This window comes from Phocoena phocoena, chromosome 20 (assembly GCF_963924675.1).
Source record: "Phocoena phocoena chromosome 20, mPhoPho1.1, whole genome shotgun sequence".
In the NCBI taxonomy this organism is placed as follows: Eukaryota; Metazoa; Chordata; class Mammalia; order Artiodactyla; family Phocoenidae; genus Phocoena; species Phocoena phocoena.
In genome coordinates this window covers 10,779,271-10,792,498 of record NC_089238.1, presented here as the reverse complement: position 1 = coordinate 10,792,498, position 13,228 = coordinate 10,779,271, and the positions used below count along the sequence as shown (strand labels likewise).

The following is a 13,228-nucleotide window of genomic DNA, read 5'->3' as shown; positions in this document are numbered from 1 at the left end:
CGCCAGCAGCCATCAGGGAGTCAACCCACCCCAAGGTGTGGCCCCCCTCCGTCCTTACGCTTAACTGGCTTTATGCATGGGGCTGGGTTAGGAGTAGCAGAGAGAATGTCCTTGACCTCAATCCTGGGGAAAGTAGCCTGGTTCTTCCTGGCTGGGTCCTGGGGAGACAAACAGAGAGATGGATAGACAAGCAGGCCAGACACCAGAGGAAGAGACAGAGACAGAGACCAAGCAAAGAAAGAGAGAGCGGGTACTGAGAGTCTGTGAAGGGGGGATGGAACGTCTGTTTCCTTCGCTGCTGGTCCAGCCCCAAACTTGGAGTCCCTCCCTCCAGACAGAGCCAAAGCGGAAGAGAAAGGGTGGCCTCACCTCCAGGCCACCCATCCCCCACCCCCTTAGTCACATGGAGTGCTGGCCACAGGCACCCTTCCTCCAGGATGTTCTCCTGCCCAAGTCCCAGCTCCCTTACCAGCTACGTGGCCTCCTGGCTTGGTTCTGGAAGCTGCCGTGGACCCAGGGCAGCGCTAAGAAGCTCGGTCAGGGTGTCTAGCCTCCCTGCCAGCGCATCAATCTGCTTCTCCAGGGCCTGGTGTGAGGTGCTCAGACCCAGCTGCAGGTCACAGAGGATCATGTGCATCTGGGCAGAGAGAGGTCAGAGGGATCGGTGGCTGGGGGAGACTCTCCCTGTCCCGTGGAGTAAGGCAGCGGAACCAGCATTTACTAAGTCCTCACAGGCCTTGGAGGATTATCCTCAATAATATCAGGTACCTTATCAACCACCTGCCACCGCCCAGCAACTTGGCCTGGTGCTTTTTATAGTTTAAAATCCTCCTAAAAGTGTGGGCAGTGGGAATCCTGTTTCTATTTTTAAGAGCTGAGGAAACAGGCCTGGAGCAGTTAAATGACACGCCCAAGGCAGCACCTGGATCAGGGAGGCCCTAGAACTTAGTAGGTGCTCACTTAAATCTTTGTGTAATTGATGACTGCCTGACTTCACAATCCACAGAGCCCTTTCTCTGCCTTGTCAAACTAGGATTCACAGCTTCGTCCTTGAGAGTGTGTGAGCTTTCTATGAGAACTCTTGACTTCCGTGTTTTGGGCTGGATGGATAATCTTGGAAATCATGACCTGCCAATTCCGGCAGATTTAGGCCACCACCATGCAGTTTAGGGGCCGGCATCTGTGGCTGTGTTTACCATGGTATTGGGGCCAAGGGCCACTGTTTGAATTGTCGTGGACTAATGAGAAAAAAGCAGAGGCTACCGGCTAAGCAAGAGGTGCTGTGAGCCAAGCCGGGGTACATGATGTCACCTACTCGAGCACTTCAGAATCAAGGGGACCCAGGAGGAGGGCAAGCTGAGTCACCCGTTGGCCAGGCAAGGCTGCCCAGCGCTCCTGGGCCCCCTCTTCACAATAGCAACACAGATTGAGTTTTCCACCTGTCCGTGTGTCAGTGCTGTTAGTTCGCCTTTTATTGCTTTGCCCTTTGTGTCTGAACTTGGTTTGTCAATTTGCTTTGGTTTTATTGTTGTATAAGAGTCATAGTTGAAAGGAATTTTATATCCGTCCACATGTAAGTAACTTGACAATGGAGATAATTTCACATCGAACACTGGAGTTCTTTGTACAAGTTATTTAAGTTTCAAAGGAAACCGCACCTTACATGAGAAATGACGCTATTGCATCATTCACTTATTCATTCATTCGTTCGTTCAGCCACAAACCTTTAGTGAGTGCCTGTGTGTGCCAGCGTTCCCTGTTCCAGGGCCAGATCTCCTTACCAGCTGCCCCCAACCTCCCTCTTCTCCCAGACCCCCTCTCATGGGATCCCAGTACCTTGGAGATGTCCACCATAGAGTTCACTTTTTCCCGGAGCTTTCTGTGTTTCAGCCGCACCTGGCGGAACCTGGGGGTAAAAAAATGCGGGGGTCAAAGTGGCCCTAGCTCAGAGGTGGGATGAGAAGGGGTGGCTGCACCCATGAGCCCGCCTCCCACGTAGAGACCCGGGCATCCAGGCCCACAGACACTCTGGGACATGTAAACGAAACCATCACGCGGTGGGCATCCGTTCAGTGAGACAACACATGGGCATCCTGACCTGGGCACGCGTTCATGCTTGGTCACACACACACACGCGCATGCGCGTGCACCCTGCAGAGAGGAAGAGACTTGGACATGGCGTGCGCACGCACAGAGGTCCTCACCTGTTGATGGCGGCCAGCAGCCTGCGCTGGTGCCTGCGGGCGGCTCCAGAGTCCTTCCTGCGTGTATGTTTGTAGAACATCCAGGACTCTTGCAGCACTCGGGCGGCCGACTCCTTCATCTGGGGGTGGGTTTCACAGTGTCAAGCGAGATAGTCCTCCTAGGGTTCTGGGAGGAGGGTCCCGGGGTCTGGATCCTGGGTCTGAGGGAGGAGGGGCCGGGGAACTGGATCCTGAGTCTGAGGGAGGAGAGGCCGGGGGCCTGGATCCTGGGTCTGAGGGGGGAGGGGCCGGGGGCCTGGATCCTGGGTCTGAGGGGGGAGGGCCCGGGGGTCTGGATCCTGGGTCTGAGAGGGGAGGGGCCGGGGGCCTGGATCCTGGGTCTGAGGGAGGAGGGCCCCGGGGGCCTGGATCCTGGGTCTGAGGGGGGAGGGCCCGGGGGTCTGGATCCTGGGTCTGAGCGGGGAGGGGCCGGGGGCCTGGATCCTGGGTCTGAGCGGGGAGGGGCCGGGGGTCTGGATCCTGGGTCTGAGGGGGGAGGGCCCGGGGGTCTGGATCCTGGGTCTGAGAGGGGAGGGGCCGGGGGCCTGGATCCTGGGTCTGAGGGAGGAGGGCCCCGGGGGCCTGGATCCTGGGTCTGAGGGGGGAGGGCCCGGGGGCCTGGATCCTGGGTCTGAGGGAGGAGGGCCCGGGGGTCTGGATCCTGGGTCTGAGGGGGGAGGGCCCGGGGGCCTGGATCCTGGGTCTGAGGGAGGAGGGCCCCGGGGGCCTGGATCCTGGGTCTGAGGGGGGAGGGCCCAGGGGCCTGGATCCTGGGTCTGAGGGAGGAGGGCTCGGGGGTCTGGATCCTGGGTCTGAGAGGGGAGGGGCCGGGGGCCTGGATCCTGGGTCTGAGGGGGGAGGGCCCGGGGGTCTGGATCCTGGGTCTGAGAGGGGAGGGCCCGGGGGCCTGGATCCTGGGTCTGAGCGGGGAGGGGCCGGGGGCCTGGATCCTGGGGCTGTGGAAGGGGTGCGCTCTGGGTGCCGGAGGCCCCCTCACCTCTTTGGTATACTGAATATCCATCATGAAGTTGTGCACGTGCTTCTCTGCCTTATTAAACTCCAGCTTCCGGGCCACCACGGCCACCAGCAGGGCTGTACAGCAGACCCCCTGTGGGCACAGCAGGCACTATGACACAAGGCCCGTGGGGATCTGAGGACCAGCCGTGTGCCACCAACTCTCTCTCTCCTTGAGCCCTCCCAACAGCCACAGACAGCAGGCAGCACCACCGCTAGTTGACAGACAAGCAAACCGGCCCAGAGAGAACCAGGGTCCCACAGCTCCCAGTGGTGGAGCTGGGATCATAAAATCATGCGTCCGAGTCCAACTCCTAGGTGCGGTATTTACACCATCACAATGTTCTCTCTCTTTTTTTAAAAAAATTAATTAATTTATTTTTGGCTGCATTGGGTCTTCGTCGCTGCACACGGGCTTTCTCTAGTTGTGGCAAGTGGGGACTACTCTGTCGTGGTGCGCGGGCTTCTCATTGCTGTGGCTTCTCTTGTTGCAGAGCACGGGCTCTAGGTGCGCGGACTTCAGTAGTTGTGGCGCGTGGGCTCAGTAGTTGTGGCTCGGGGGCTCTAGAGCGCAGGCTCAGTAGTTGTGGCTCACGGGCTTAGTTGCTCTGTGGCATGTGGGATCTTCCCGGACCAGGGCTCGAACCCGTGTTCCCTGCATTGGCAAGTGGATTCTTAACCACTGCGCCACCAGGGAAGCTCATGTTCTCTTTGGTTAAGTGTGATTGGAGACTGGGGAGAAGGGCTGGTTCTGGGCAAGGAGCAGACCTCAGGCTCCTGCGGGACCCTTTCCTCCCCACGGTCCAGTGGGCCGTCAGGTCAGCGAGGATGTCCTCCCCCTCCTCCCCACCCCTACAGCCTCTGCCCAGCTCTGGCCACATCCTGTCCCTTCTGGACAGTCTCCAGCCTTTCCCTCACTCCACCCTGACCCCAGGGAGATCAAACATCCAGTTATGTCCCTGATGCCCTCACCCTAATCTCCTTCTAGGCTCCCACTGCCCCAGACTTAGTGCAGCTCTCAAGGCCTTCCAAGGTCCAGGCCGCTCTTCTTCCTCTGCCCAGCTTCCGTCCCAGGCAACTCGGCCCTCACCTGCCTGAGCACCTTGGTCTCACTCTTCTCCCTTCCTTCTCGAGGCCTCTGATCCTTCAAGGCCCCAACAAATCCCAACTGCTCTGTAGCGCCTGGAGTTAGAATGAATCTCCTGAAGTCTTCCCCCACCCCATATGTTTCAGCTCTTGACCCTCAGAATAATTACTAGCTGTAAACCTTGGCTCTGGGACTGCTTGGGTTTCAAGCCCAGCTTCAGAGCAAGTTATCTAATCTCTTAGTGTCTGAGTTTCTTATCTGTAAAATGTGCACACCCTCACAGTATTACTCCGAGGATTCCATAAGTTGACACCTTTAGAGCAGAGACTGGCACAGAGTATGTGCCCAATAAAAGTTAGCTGTTATAATTTCATTGTACCTTGGAACCTCTCAGCTAGGAGTTGGCTGTGAGCTCAACTGCAAATCGCCTTATCTCTGTTTCTCCTTTTGTCAAATGAGGGAGGAGGTCCCAGGCAGCCCTGAGGGTCCCTGACCCTTTGGGAGTGTGTCCTTGGCTGAGTCCCTGCCCCTCTTTCCTAGTCACAAAGACTCACTGCTGGAGGGAAGGGGGCTGTCACATTTCCCCCCATGCATCACCTGTGGACCCAGGACTGGGGGATTCACCATGTCCTTCCTGGGACAAATCAGGGCTGGGGGCTTGAATTCCTGCGGGTAAAGGGAGCCAGATCTCACAGGGAGGTGAAGGCCAAGGCATTGGGTGCTGGGTCTATGAGGGGAAGGGGGCAGATGTCTAGATTTAGGAGGAGGCCGACTCTGGGGAGGAGGCTGGAGTCTGGCGCTTGGGGAGCCTCTGTCTCATCCTTGAGGGCACAAGAGCTGGGGTAGGGGCAGCCGGACGCCTGGAACCAGTTACAACAACAGCTTCCGCATCGCCACCCCCTGACCCAGTTACTGAACATTTTCTGTGTTTGAGACCCCTTACGTGGTTTAATTCATTTCGTCTTCTCAGGAACCCCGTGAGGAGTACACTGGTATCAGCATCCCCATTTTATAGATGAGGAAATTGAGACCCAGAAAGATTGTGTGGCTGACTCCCAGCTAGGAAGTGGGCAGAAGCAGGATTTGAACCCAGGCAGCCTGAGTCCACAGGCATGCTCTTGATGTCTAAACACAATAAATAACTTCAATGGAGGCTGGGAGGCTGGATTCCTGGGTCCTGGAAGAGCCTAGAGCTGGGAAACCAGGTACCTGAGTCCTGGATGATTGAGAGGGTAAAGCGGGGGAGAGGGCAAGATACCTGAGTCTTGGTGGGGCTTGGGACTGGACTCCTGGAATCTGGGAGGAAATGGGGCTGGGAGGTCAGGGGCCTGTGTTCCCGAGGAGGATGAAGGCTGGGTCCTAGGTTCTGGAGAGAGCGAGGACTCAGGGCATGGATTCCTGGATTTTCAAAGGAAATGAGGCTAGTGTTTGTGTCCTAGACAGGCAATGGGGCTGTGGGGGACCAGACACCCGAGTTTCTTGGGGGTGTCCCTGAGTGCCTTAGTTGGCTCTGTGGTTTCCTGGGGCCCAGGGGATGAGCACTGTGGGATAAAGGCAGGGTCCCTGAGTGGGTGTACTCACCATGACCCCGGTGCAGAGGCAGACAATCTTGCCCCATGTGGTACCCGGCACCACGTCCCCGTAGCCGATGGTCAGGAATGTGATGGGGATGAGCCACAGTGTGTCTGAAAGGTGCCCGGTGGCATTAACGGTCTGTCTGTGGGGAAGAGTGGGTTAATTCTGGGGTTCCTGTGATGTTTGATACCCTCTTTCTTAACATACACCCACAGTTGCAAGAAGGACTCAGAAAAAGCCAGTTAAGTTCTGGGCTTTGGAGAGCCTGCCTGGCCTCCTCCTTGCTGTGTGACCTGGGCAAGATGTTTAACCACTCTGGGCTGTGGCATTTGAACCTGGATCCGACCAATTCCAAAGCCTTTTTGGTTTCAGCTAGGCTACCAGGGCTGCTACATTCAGAGCGTGTGGTTGAGGGGTTGAGAGGGGGGCAGACACCCAGCCTGAAGTCCACTTGTCAGACCCGGCAGGGGGCTGCATCCACTCAAAGGAAGGGGCACCTTTTTCTAATTTCCGCAAAGATGCTCTATGGCCTAGAGGTGGCCCCATCAGGACTAAAAAGGTGGGACTCTAAAAAGGCTTGACGGGGGACTTCCCTGGTGGTCCGGTGGTAAGGAACCCACCTTACAGTGCAGGGGACACCAATCCCTGGTCAGGGAGCTAAGATCCCACAGGCCGCAGGGCAACTAAGCCTGCACACCACAACTACTGAACTTGCGCACCTCAACCAGAGCCTGCGTGCCGCAAACCACAGAGCCCACGCGCCCAGGAGCCTGCATGCCACAAATAGAGAGAAGCCCACGCGCTGCAACAAAATATCCCGCATGCCGCAACCAAGACCCGACACAGCCAAAAGTAAATAAAATAAAATAGATAATAAATCTTTAAAATAAGGAAATAAATGCACTTTAAAAAAATAAATAAAAAGGCTTGGCAGACTCTGCCTCTTTCCCCCTCACTTCATAGGAGGGGACATTTAGGTCCAGCCATGGAAAGGATGGATAGTCAGGATTTGTCTAACTTTGACCCACAGTTAGGCCAAAGCAGGGAAAGCATCACTCACCAGGGCCCCAGACACCTCAAACCCACTCAATTAGCGTCTGGAGGTGGCGACTGAATCTGCCCTGTTAAGCTCCAACCCCTTCATCCCAAAATACATTCAAGTTTGAGGACTTCGGCCTCAAACAGATTTAGAAATTTGGCTCCCTGCCCATCCTCCCATTTTTCAGGTGAGAAAATCGGTGGGAGGATCATTTACTGATCCTGACCAATTTCCCAACTGAGAAAACTGAGATCCTGTGAGATGAATTAGTTTAAAATCATGAAAGATTAGAATTGCCAGGGAGACCTTAAAGGTGGTGGATTTTGATACCCATTTTATAGGTGCGGAAACAGAGGCTCAGAGAGGAGAGATCTAAGGCCAGTTCTTCCCATTCTCCATCTCCCCTCAAGAATCCTTTGCCAGATGTACGAAACCAGAGGTTCTCAAATTTGAGCCAGCATCCGCGTGAACTGTTAAAAAAGACTGCTGGGCCCAACCCACCAGAGTTTTGGATTCCACAGATCCGGGTGGGGCCTGCGAGTTTGGATTTGCAACCAGTTCCCAGGAGATGCTGCTGGTCCAGAACCACACTTTGAGAACCACTGGCTAAGATTACCCCCAATTTGTTTATCTGTAAGGTAAGTGGAGGCCCAGAGGGGTACAGTTCCAGCATCAGGTCAAAGTCCAGCAGGGGGTCTCGAATTCCCGTACCAATTCTCTGCACGGAATTCCCTTCTGGCGCAGCCCCGGGGTCACTGGGAGCACCTACAGTGCATCTGTGCTAATTTGGAAAAGACGTCCCCTTCCTCCAAAGCAGGTGCAACCCTTGGCCAGGGCCCAGAGCCTGCGTGTTGAGACTGAACAGATGCCTGGAAACCTGAGGCAGGAGAGATTTGGAAGCAGGAAGGGCAGGGCTTCCTATGGTGTGTGTGTGTGTCTGGGGAGACTGGAGACTGCAGGTGGAGGAAAGGCTTTGGGGCGATAGGCTTTCTCCACTTCTTGGTCCCAGGGAGTCCCAACCTGCACCACGGTACAGAGCGATGGTGGTTGTAAGCGGCTCCTCCAGAGGCTCCAGGTACCGTCCCTTCCCGCCCTCCCCTCCCCCCCCCCGCACCCTCACCTCTCGGCCACCGACAGCACCCAGGCGGTGGTGAGCCAGAGGCCAAGCGTGAGGCAGAGCAGCAGGCGGCCGGGGTGCGTGTTCATGTACAGCTTGGCCACGAACCAGTGGCGGAAGCGGACCTGGTTGAGCGCGCCGATGCTGCGGTAGGAGGCGTTGAGCAGGACGCCGCTGCGCAGGAGCAGGGCGCGGGGCACCAGGTATAGGCGCAGCAGCATGGCCAGCGACAGCAGCGCCTCCGCCTGGCCCAGGAAGCTCGGCCAGGACTGCGTGACCGCCGTCTGCGGGGACCCCGAGATCTGCGCGCATGGCGGGCGCCACACCGGCGCCGGGTGCAGCGCGCACACAGCCAGCTCCAGCACGATCTGCGCCGCCTGCCGCCCGGTCAGCGCCACGCGCCAGTCCCGGAGCCCGTTGTCCGTCATGAACAGCTGCAGGGAGGGGAACGGATGGAGAAGGAGGGGGGTCACACGAAGGTCAGGCGCCCGCTCCCCAGCCTGCGCGGGGAGATAAGGGGGGCGGGCCCGCGGGGCCGGAGAGGGAGGCAGATAGCGCAGGGCATGGGGCCCGGGAGGGTGGGAAGGGGCAGGGCAGGACCCGAGGAAGACAGCTCTCCACCTTCTCCCCCTAGTTTCAGCCCACTTCCAGAACTTCCAGCCCAGAAACACTTATTGAGTGCCTATTGTATGCCCGACATTGTTCCATATATTGTGATATATTGAGGATATGGGTGGACAAAACAAAACAAAACCCCTGCCTCTCCAAGAACTTACATTCCACATCCATAGAGCTATGTCCTAACTCCAGTTTCTGGGGACGCAGTAGTAATTGCCATCATCCCATTAGCAATGATAATAGCCAACATTTACAGGGCACTTTGGAGGTGCCAGGCATTGCGCTGTCCTCTTTATGTGTGTGACTCAGTGAATGCTCACGAGACAGTGAGATTGAAAGTATTCTTACCCCCATTTTATAGATGCAGAAACTGAGGCCCAGGGCTCTCAGGCCACTTAACTATTTGAATGACTGCTTTAATGATAATGTGTACTTCTTACTGAGCACATCTTGTGTGCCAGGCACTGCAAGGGGCGTCACCACACTCAACCAATAACCCTCATTTTATACTGCAGAGGTGTGGGGGGAAGGAAGCAGGATCTGGGGATGTGGGGGATGGGATGAGAGGGGAAGGGGTGGAGAGTCCAGTGTGGGTTGAGACATATGATGGGAGGGGGGGATACGGGTGGGAAGGGCTTCTGGGTCTGTGGAGTCGTTGGCACAGAGGTGGGGAGCTCAGCAGTGGGGAAGGACCTGCGGGCACAGGGCTAGGATCTTGGGTTGTTGGGACAGGAACAGGTAGGGACTCAGGGGTGGAGAAGTGAGATCTGGGAGGCTGTGTCTTGTGTGAGGCAACCTGGGACAGAGTGGACAGAGGCCTGGGGGCGGGAACTCTCAGCATCTACCGGTGTGCAAGGTGAGACAGGGCAGCAGGTGGAGGAAGGTCAGGGCTGCTGGGGGGGGGCTGTCTGTCTGTCCGTGGTTCATCCCCTCTGGGTGGATGAGGGTGTGGATGTATCTCAGGGTGGAGGAAGCTCATTACTCAGCCCAGGAAGTGGGAAGTGGGAGCTGACAGGGCGTGGGGGTGGGCTGAGGGGAGCTAGGGAGGGGCTGGGGGCCTACCTGGACCTCTTTGGCATGAAAGGCCACAATAAGGGAAAGGAGTGAGAACGTGGAGATGCTGATCATGCATTTAACCAGGAACAGGTGGATCGCCCACTGTTGGGAGGGAGAGAGAAAGGGGTGAGATCCTAGGTCTCCCTCAGTCCCCGCTGCACTCTTCCCAAACCGCCATCCCTTCTCCAGTCCCAATTTTCTAGCCTCCTAACTCCCAGCCCCCAGCCCAGTTCCTCCTGATGCCTCAGGTCTGGGGAAGTCTCAAAACCATCATCTGGTCCCCAGGGAGAGTGCCCTCTTCCTTCCCAAGGGGACAGCCCTGGCCCAGGTGCCAGTGTTCACCCTCCTCCTCAGCTCTTCTGCTAGGACCACACCCCTGAGGGAAGACCTTGAAACTCACATTCCTTCCTAATTCCCCTGTACTGGTCCCCATCAATAATAGTTCCTCAGTTTTGTGTGTGTGGGAAGACCTTGAAACTCACATTCCTTCCTAATTCCCCTGTACTGGTCCCCATCAATAATAGTTCCTCAGTTGTGTGTGTGTGTGTGTGTGTGTGTGTGTGTGTGTGTGTGTGTGTATGGGGGGGTGTCTAGAAACAGACATTTAGCTTCTAAAAAGTGGTCCCTCCCCTTCCCTTCCCACCCAGCTGGTCTCTGCCCTAGAAAGCAACTTCAGGTCCCTCCCCTCCCCCCGCAGTTCCTGAGGAGCCTAGAAACTATCACTCAGGCCCCAAGGAATGAGTGACACCCTCCCCTGCCCTCATCCAGGGGGCTGGGTTCCTAAGACCCCAGCCCCAGCTCTGAGAAAGGCCCCCCAGTCCTGCTGCCCCATGTGTCTCCTCTGCCCCCCTCCCCACCTCCTGCGCTCTCTCCTGGCTCTAAGCCCAGGGCAGAGCTGTCCAGAAGCACATGGCCTCCAGAAACCACAGGAAGTTTTTTCCCCTGTCTTTGTGTGGCAATACCTTGGAGGAATCTAGAATTCTTGAGGAAGGGATTTAGAGGGGACTGGGACTGCTGGATTCCCTAGGAGGGGGTGTGTGTGTGGATCTCTGCCTGGGAGGTGGTGTCAGGGGGAAGGGGCCACCTGGGCTCCCACTCTGAGCTCAGCACCTGTTTCTCCTAAAACACTGCCAGCTCCCCTGACCCGGCCAGGGCCCCCCTCTGTGCAGGGGAAGAGGGCCAGTTTCCTGTCCCCCTTCCCCGAACAATGGTGCTGTTGTCCCTAGCCCTCCCCACCCCTTCATCCTTCTGTGGCTCCCCAGTTCCCTGTCCCCCTCTTTAGTTTGTCCCAAAGAACATCCCACTAGACCCAACCTCCTCCCCGCTCTGCAATCCACTTCTCTGGTGGTCCTCTCTCCTTTCCAATTCCTCTTGCCCCGAATCCCCGACCCCCTTCTCTGTCTGTACCACTCTGTCTCTTACTGCATCTTTGTCTTGGTCTCTCTCTGGCTCGGTGTCTCTGTGTATCTCTGCCTCTCGGTACCTCTCACCATCCTCCCTCTCCCGCCCCACTATCTCTATCACGTTCCCCTGCATCGGTGGGGTCTGGCACCTGCCTCTCCTCCAGCCCTTCCCTCCTGGCGAGCAGGTGTCTGGATCCCTGCAAAATGAGTTTATTAGATTACGATGGAGGTGGGGAGGGGACACGGGTGTTGTCAAGGCAGTCATAGAAAGGGGGCTGAGGAGGACCCTTCGGATCATGTATTTCAACCCTCACCGCCGGTTTCCAGTTGGGGAAACTGAGGCTCAGAGAGCTGCAGCAGATTCCAGAGTCCCCGTGCTGGAGGCAGCAGCCTGGCAGGTGGTAGAGGGAAGCAATTGGAGGTGAGGCAGCGGAGGGGGTGGCGTAGGAAAGACCCCCTGTCCCTTCCCATCTGCCAGGGCTCCCTTGTCCTCACCTCGCCTGCTGGGCGGGGTGCTGAAGTGTGGGAGCGGCGGGTCGGCCTGACCATGTTTCCTGTTGGCATGGGCTTCGGCGGCCCCACCCCCTCAGTGCCCGCTGCCCTTGCCTGGCCACCCGGCCAGAGGAAGCCAGCCTGCCCTGACAGTCCGTGTGGCTCCTGGTCACTTCAAAGCTGTCTGCCTCTCCCACCCCCAAATCCAAGCCTGAGTGTTGTCCCCCAGAAATCCCCCCAACTCAATCCTCAAATCAGTGCCCTCCAACCAGCCCAATTCCACGTCCCTTACCCTAGACAGATCTCCACCCCCTCCTTTCCTGTTGAGCAATTCTGTCCCGTCCTCAAGCCGCCAGTTCTGACCCGTGTCCTTCATCTGCCCCCATCACTGCCCGGACCAGGGCTGGAATGTGCTGGGAACCTGCTCCGACCTGTCCTAGCCCCACTTGTTCTTTCCTTCCCCACTCACACTATCCTCAAAGTCAGCCCCTCTTCCCCTAAAAACGCTCTAAGTCACCTCTAAGGAACCCGGGCCCCAGCCTCTCCTCTCCTGGGACCCAGGAGTCCAGGCTACCATAAACCTACCTCTCCCTTATTTCCCAGACTAAATAGCCCATAGATTCTGGGGAAGCTGAGCTTCTTAATGATGGAGATGGAGGGGGGAGGGGGGCGGTGCTTGTTTTCTTTTCCCACCCCCACCACCCAGCCAGTTCTTTTGGTCTCTGCCCTTTGCCTCTGAGATACTGCGCAAACATTAGAGTTTAGATAAGGACCAAGGAGCTGCTGCCTACTGGAAGAAGCCAGCCTTTCTCCCCACTCTCCCTTCACTGAACCTGGGGTTACCTCTCCCCTAATCTGCTCAAGTATCTGACCAGCCACCTCCTGGCCTCCAGGGCTCCTGGGCCTCCAACTGTCTAATTGCAATACCTTCAAACTGACACTCTGTGACCCCTCTTCCCTTCCTTTTGCAGAGAGGGCCCCCAGCATTTACCTCCCTAGGTCCCAGGAGTCCAGCCCTCAGCCCCCTCCACTCTCAGACCCAGGGGTCTCCAGCCTCTACTCACTCAGGACCCGAGAGTCCTGGCCCCCAGGCCCCTCCTCCCTCAGACCCAGCAGTTTCAGCTTCCAGCCCCTCCTCCCTCAAGACTCTAGAGTCTCAGCCTCCAGCCTCCACTCACCAGGCACCCCCCGAACCATAGCATCTCCGCGTGCAGGACCATGAGTCCGATTCCGATTCCTGCCAGTGCCAGTGCCCAGCCTGCCAGACTCCTCTCCTGCTCCAGCAGGTGCTTTCTCCGCCGCAGGGCCCCCAGGCCCGGCACCAGCTCCCCGCCCATGGCCCCCGGGGTCTTGGGGCTCAGCCAGCTTCCTGCCCAGATTCCCCCACCTCGCAGCACACAAAGAGCAGCCACTATGGCTTGCAGGTCCCCGGCCTGCTCTGCTCCCTCGCTCTGGGCTCTTGCTTTGAGGCACAGCAGAGCCTGTGCCCTCTGGGGGGTGGTGACTGCTGGGCAGGGCGGGGAGGTGCTGGGGAGGCCCCTGGGCAGAGGGGAGGCTCCCCAACCCCCCTTCTCAGACTAAGGA

At 57.4% G+C, this 13,228-nt stretch overlaps 1 protein-coding gene across 1 annotated transcript; it reads right to left on the bottom strand.

Annotated features, from left to right (window-relative positions):
- Positions 1-472: 472 nt before the first annotated feature.
- KCNN4 (potassium calcium-activated channel subfamily N member 4) lies at positions 473-12,981 on the bottom strand. Its single transcript, XM_065899164.1, has 8 exons — positions 12,823-12,981; positions 9,756-9,851; positions 8,079-8,509; positions 5,926-6,061; positions 3,241-3,351; positions 2,205-2,323; positions 1,837-1,906; positions 473-637 (listed from the first exon to the last, which is right to left on the bottom strand). The coding sequence occupies exons 1-8, from the start codon at positions 12,979-12,981 to the stop codon at positions 473-475; spliced, it is 1,287 nt and encodes a 428-aa protein (XP_065755236.1).
- Positions 12,982-13,228: the final 247 nt, after the last annotated feature.

What these genes read in the sequence shown, in the direction of transcription:
- KCNN4 (XM_065899164.1), bottom strand. Translation starts at nt 12,981, where the DNA reads ATGGGCGGGGAGCTGGTGCCGGGCCTGGGGGCCCTGCGGCGGAGAAAG. An exon ending in GTGCTGTCGGTGGCCGAGAG is followed by an intron (nt 6,062 to 8,078) that starts GTGAGGGTGCGG and finishes TCTTCCCCACAG; the next exon opens with ACAGACCGTTAATGCCACCG. An exon ending in CTGCTGGCCGCCATCAACAG is followed by an intron (nt 1,907 to 2,204) that starts GTGAGGACCTCT and finishes TTTTACCCCCAG; the next exon opens with GTTCCGCCAGGTGCGGCTGA.